Source organism: Colias eurytheme, chromosome 3 (genome assembly GCF_061535395.1).
Source record: "Colias eurytheme isolate Ceu_HAF_F1 chromosome 3, ilColEury1 Martin Lab GWU primary, whole genome shotgun sequence".
Taxonomy (NCBI): Eukaryota; Metazoa; Arthropoda; class Insecta; order Lepidoptera; family Pieridae; genus Colias; species Colias eurytheme.
The window spans coordinates 4,966,370-4,973,236 of NC_142982.1; the positions used below are offsets into that span (position 1 = coordinate 4,966,370).

Here is a 6,867-nt window from a genome sequence, read left to right on the forward strand (position 1 = left end):
CGAGCAAGTCAAAGATCATTTTTTATTAAAGCTTGACGAATGTGCTACGTTTAATATTGAGTGTATTTTAAAACAAAAAATTAGTTATTCATAATTTCTTACCTTGTTTAGAAATTATTATTGGAACAGTTCACCTAACAATGTAAAAAATCAACTAACTGTTGTGAATGATGTTATTTGCTTTCAGGTATTAATTTTTTTTCAATGGCTATTGAAATTCCACTCTGATAATTTAAAACTCACTTCAGAACTCGCATTTATTATCATAAAGCATTGCTCATTTTCATTTGTATATTGGTGAAAAATGTATCATTTAACACGTTTCTGATTTTATGAGTTTTTCACGACATTTTTTATCATGCTTGGATGTAGGCGTAGGTAATCAACTTTTACGTTATTAATTTAATGGAAATCAAGAATGGCATAGAAGAAAAAAGTAATAAAATATATTAAATGATGTATTTAATAACACAATATAAAATAAAATTATAAATAGACTGTTTGTTAATGCTTGTCGCTTTACTACGAGGTACTTTGTCACGATGTTGGCCTATTTCCAATTGTGTTTTTGTGATCCACGTCATATACGGTGTTATAACTGTAAAAATATTATAATCAACGTCTTCTTTCAAACTCAGGGACCCTACAGGACACGCTGTAATTCCAACAACTTCGTGTCCATAGAAAATGGGCGCACCCTCACCGAATGGCAATTCGTATGTTATTTCACTTGAGTATTCTGTACCACAAATGCAGTAATACCACTTGGGATTCGAACAAGCTACTTGCTTATATTCCTGAATTTGCAGGATAGCCAAGTCAGAATTTTTCAATTGCCCGTACCCAGTTACTGATAGTATCTTATTTTTCAATTCGGACTCAAAGTAGTTTCCCAAAATGGCACTTTCAGTAAATTGTAAAAGTATTGCTCTGACAGTAAATGCAATTGCAAGGTTACTATGCATCCGTGTAATGTTTTGATTTAATTCATTTACCTCGTACATATAATCTTCGTGAGCTCTTGTGAATGCGATTTCGAAAATATTATTCCTGTTTGTCATTTTCCCGAGTACTGCACTGTTAACTGCGACAAACGTTGGTTCGGGGAAGACACAACGACCTGATGTTAATATTGCACGTTCGCTTATAATTACTCCTGTACACGTGTAATTTTTTGTATTACTCAATAAAGCCACAATGTAAGGATGTTCTTCAGCTAATATTTCTATTATTCTCCAGTCTCTAAAATTTGTGTAGGTCATTCCTATGGATTTACGGGATAAATATATAAGGAATAGTATATAATATGCTATAGAACTACATACTAAATTCATAGCAACGCGCTTACATTGGGAATTTGTTACCAAATATTTGATTTGAAATAATCATATCAATGTCAATATTGACTCATCTCTTTTACAGCGCATAACACTCAATGTATCAAATATAGACTAAATAAAATGAACAATATTGTAAATATTAATTTTACTTGTGATTTTACTTAACGAAATTAAAAGCTAAATATAGGTACATGTTTATATTTGAAGCAATGTATGTAGATTGACAAAACAAAGATATATTATGTTTAATAAGTGATAGTTGCAAGGCTGTATGATGAAGGCGCTGTGCTCTATCAGTCCGATCGTGACCAACAGGCCTTTAGACCTTGTTGTTGACCCAAACAAGAGCACTGAAAAGCGTTAGTAATTTAACATTTGCATGAAAAGCTATAATACCAAGGAGTTCTTAACCTTAAAACGGAAGAGCGATTTTATCATCAAAAGGTTTTCAGTTTCTTCAAATGCACAAGAAGTCTTGTAAAATTTCATAGTTTCGCATAAAATTTAATTGGTTTGACTAGATGATCATTTATATAGATAGCATTTGTGAACTCTATAAATCATGGCCGCATAAGTTTTAAAAGATAAATTATAATGAACACAAGATCACATATACATATTTATTTTTAATAACACACTTAATTAAAAACTAACACTTAATTTTGTTTTCTCACAGTATTTATGTATTGCGAGAACACAAAATTAAGTGTTTAACAAATTAAGTGTTAAACAAAACTGAAACACCTCTTTAAATGAAAAAGCTAATTAAAACAAATCCAATCCCTCCAAATCGGTATAATATGACATATTTAAAGATTTGTGGTTGTACAAAATGGTCGTCACGAAGAGCTTTCATTTGAGTGGGTCGTCAGATAATAAGTTACGAGGGTAGGCCGGCAACCGGATGATAAAATTGCAACCTTATTCAGGGCTAACGCTATCGATTCCACGCTGATCTCCTATTCATACAATGATCCGATACTCCGTGCGTCACGTAAATAATTTCTATTGTGCTTTTATTAGCTTAATCTCTTGCGTGAATCTTTGGAATATAATAGTGTAGGTATTCGAAAAGATTCCTTGTGATTTAGGTCAGTATCTTAAATGTGATCTTAAATTTCGCTGTGCGTTATAAAATGTATGGTGTTGATTTTTTAACGAGATCTGTAGATACATTTGCTAATAAGGAAATCTTTTAATTTAATGAAATAGTATCGTATCCGAATTAATCGTTTAAAATTTTGTCAAGAGAAAAACTTAAATTGCACGATGTACATACATATAATATCTGTATTTGTATGGAAAGCCAGAAGAAGTTATCTATAGTTTAAAGTAAAAAGTTAAATGAGCACATATGCGATGCGGAATACACAAGTATACATTGAGGAGAAGTTAGCGACTGTGTGTAACTTTCCTTTTAGTACCAATAATTGTGGTACCAATGAAAAGTGTAGTTTGTACCGTGGCCACTTATTGTATCACAGTTTGTGTTGTAGTGTACTCGCCGTGCTGTTCAGCTGTTAGAGAACGTTTTGTATGGTTGAAATTTGAATTTTCTTTAAAGCTACTTGACCCATTTCCGTGGTTTAGTCTGGCCGAGATTTGGGCCTAATTTTGGATTGTACGAATCCAACGGTAAAAAAATCTTCTGATTATTTCTTGTTTGGCTGGATTTCAATTTAATTCTTTAATTCAGATTTAATACTAATGTATAATTTAGTTAGATTTACATTTGATACTGCAAAAATGATCATAGAATGAATGGAAATATTATAACGTTTCTAGTCAATGTGTTTTTGCTAATTTAAAAAATGGGTTCCATAAGACTGTAAAATCCTAGTCATTAATTTTCGCTTTGTGGTCTTAAACTTCGCAGGTACTAAGAGAAGCCCCTAGAGTGATATTAAGGACTATCTCGAGTGCGGTGCGGTTTTAAAGATACAACTTTACTCCTACTTTAATGTTTTCTTGTAATTAAAATTAATGTCTAGCATCTTTTAGTAGAGTAGGTACTTAAAATATGTTGCGAAAACTTCGTATGGAAGAGAATAATGTACAATAGCACAATTTTAATATATTATCATATTATAATGTAATCCTTACTAATATTATAAATGCGAAAGTAACTCTGTCTGTCTGTCTGTTACTCAATCACGCCTAAACTACTGAACCAATTTGCATGAAATTTGGTATGGAGATATTTTGATACCCGAGAAAGGACATAGGCTACCTTTTATTGCGAAATATGTACCACGGGCGAAGCCGGGGCGGACCATTAGTGTTAGATATAAAAAATCTCACAGAATAGCCTATGATCTAGTCATGTATACCGCATTTGATTACGTGTAGCTAATAATAAGCACAAAATACTCTCTTACATTTCGCAGAAAATCTTTTGTATATTCACAAAAGTTTAATTACGTCTTGCGAAATTAAAATTAAATTCCACATTTTAATATTCGTATTCATGAGTGTGAAAATTGTCAAAGTCAATGTTCACTCGGAGTTTTGATATTAATAATGAATCATACGACATATTTCAACGAGGGCTGTTGTGAAGCTTTTCAGTTGAGGTTCTGCAAACGCTGTAGGCAATGAGTGAGTGGCGAGGTCTCTCACCGCACTTACAAGAAGTTATACAGTTGTTTAACATCGTAATTAAGCGATACCAAATGCCATATGAATGTTGATTTCAAGATTGTTTATAGGGAATTTTACTTATTATCTTAAGTAATGCTTATAACGGAAATAATAGGCTAATGTTTTAACCTTTTAAGTCTAGCTTTCCATTCTTATCAGTATCGTGCGACGAAAAATAGCACCTTCTTAACATTCACGCTGAACCATTGTTCCATCGACTTTATTAAAAATTTATAGCCCATTAGTGATTTACGCATGAAAACAAAACAGATAAAAAATATTTTGGGAATAAATTGAGCTTAACGTTAAAAGAAAAATCCCATTAATAATTTTGTGTCGTTTTGCAATTTCAGAATTATAACCAATAATGTAATAATATTTATACACGATATTATACAGAAGATACTTTGTACACAAATTCATTTTATACTTTCTATGTAAATCGCGCAGTTTCCTATTTTCCTATAAATCTTAGTGTAGCCTGAATAGCTTCGGAGGATGTCTATCGTTGAGAGCGGATTTATAGCACATCATTTGAAATTTATTTTATGGCTTTATTGCTTCAAAGTAACGTCAGTTTGAATCTGCAAATGCAAGTTTTAAATTTAATTCTTTTGAAATCTACGCTTGGAAAATATGTCGTGATCTGGCAGGGCACAGAAGGCTAAGCACTAATTTGCACGGATAGAAAAATTGTAACCAGATTTGAAACGATGGGCAAACTGGTTAAATGAAAATAACCAGTTTGCCCATGGTCGAGCATAGCATATCAATCCCCCGAGAGTTGAAATAGGGGTTATAAGTTTTTGGCCGTGGTTTCGGAAGCGGGTAAAATGGTATCGCACTGCTGGTATAATTAATTACATATCGCTCATTTGCGACAAGAACGTGTTAACGAGCATATGTATCGTTATGGAATAATGATACAGTAGAATCCGTCGCATCGCGCTCTACCTGCTGCTAAAACGCGATATTTCTAGCTCCAAAAATGACCGAGTTATGAGGGAAAAGGTCGGCGACTATCGGTTTAGCGAAATCTCTTTTTGCTCTTGAATTTAATGCAAGAACGGTTTAAGTCAGTTGTCGCTGCTCCCTTGAGAAGGAAACTGCTGCCCGATTGCGGTAAAAACGTAACAGCTTATTGTATCACGGTTTTGCTGAAAGGTAAGTACAGCTTTTTGTTTTTTTACTGATTTATATTTGCAGCTATAACGGGACATTTGTATGTGGGTCATTATTGTAGTAAAAATAGTATTCGTATGCTACGGTTTACATAGGATTGTCCCGTTGTTGCTGAAATAAACAATGTTTTTTGTTGGTTAATTTAAGATGTTCCGTTACAGTTGATAATAAAAGTACAAAATGTTTGGTATTTATGTTGGTTATCTCAAGTTAACACATTCTTGATAAAAAATAATACATTTTTACAACGAATACGCTACAATGTTGCATTATAAATGATAAAAATGTTGTCTGATTACTTAATTTATTTTTCAGATGGAATCACGGTCTAGGAAGCTTGTAAATCTTGTACGAGAAAATATTCATTATTTTATTTTACATTCACTTAAGTTAGAAAAACGAAAAGATCATACCGATTCTCGAAATACAAATGAATTAAACAATCAATTTATTTTATAGCATAAACGAGTAAAAAATACCACTGAATAAAGAAATATGAAAACAAAATAATATTACAAATCAGTTAAAAAATGCAAGACAGTCCTACGAATCGAAAGCATCACAAAAAAAAACTGTGCCGCCCCGTCAACTAAAAGAGAATCCTGCAAGAAAACCTGCATTTTCAAGTGTCAATTTTTTTTTCCGAAGAACAACACCGTGAAATACTGAAAGATTACTGGAATTTAGGAGAGATCAAGAAGCTGTCTCGAGACAAGAACCTGTGATTTGTTTTGCTAATATGTTTATTTGATTTATGTTTGACCGGGACCCGCAATAAAGATTAGTTTCCTAATATTACTGAGATAAGCAAAATATAAAACAAAGTCGTTTTCCCCGGCCGAATGCGTTTTGCAATTTTGATGCAGTTTTTGTTAACAGATAAAGTGATTCAAGAGGAAGGTTTATATGTATATTGTATAATAGCATCCATAAATAGGTGAATGAACTGTTATTTTTGACGTTTCTAATGTGATGTTGTAAATAATTACATTATTTTCCGCCTGCATTGCAAATGCATTCTGAACCCTACGAGATTTATCAAAATAATTTACTTACTAAGTATTTAACACATGAAAAAGTCTTCAGAAAAATCGATGGTATCAGGATTGCACCCGTGCGAATTCGGGGCGGGTCGTAATATTATAATTGCCAACGTTTGTGAGTAAAAGTAAAACAAAAAATATTAATGTCTGGTTATAATTGTATATTTTTTTTAAATGTGTATATTACTTGTATTTCAGAGAAAGTTACACAATAATTTCGCAAAAATATCTTTCATTTTGTAAAACAAAGTACAAAAATAAAAAGATTTCTACTACAGTAACACGTTTTAATTAAAATTTCCAATACATTTAGATTACTGATTATCAATAAAACGTAACAATACGACATAACTTGTAAAGTTTTAGATTTTTATTCAATTTTTTTTTCAAGAAAAATGATACATATCTGTTTGTAACGCAATACTGCACACTTTTTACAAGAAAAACGCAACAAGAAGGGCCCTTTCTGAAATAAATAATCATAATAAATTTAATAACCGACTTATTGTTCTGAATACAATTTGATTCAAAAAAACGAGAACGTTTTAATATGTTGTATTGAGCTGAATAGTCTAAGCATAATAATTAAAAAGTTACAGGAATTTTAAACTTTCAAATGCGTTTTCCCAACAATTGAGATTTTGACTTTGTCACGTTATAGA

General features: G+C 31.9%; 1 protein-coding gene across 1 annotated transcript; it reads right to left on the minus strand.

The window, feature by feature from the left end:
* Positions 1-117: 117 nt before the first annotated feature.
* On the minus strand, positions 118-1,262 carry LOC149909543 (uncharacterized). The gene is made up of 2 exons (XM_090120180.1): positions 524-1,262; positions 118-134 (listed from the first exon to the last, which is right to left on the minus strand). Exons 1-2 carry the CDS (start codon positions 1,260-1,262, stop codon positions 118-120), a joined length of 756 nt encoding a protein of 251 aa, XP_089976306.1.
* Positions 1,263-6,867: the final 5,605 nt, after the last annotated feature.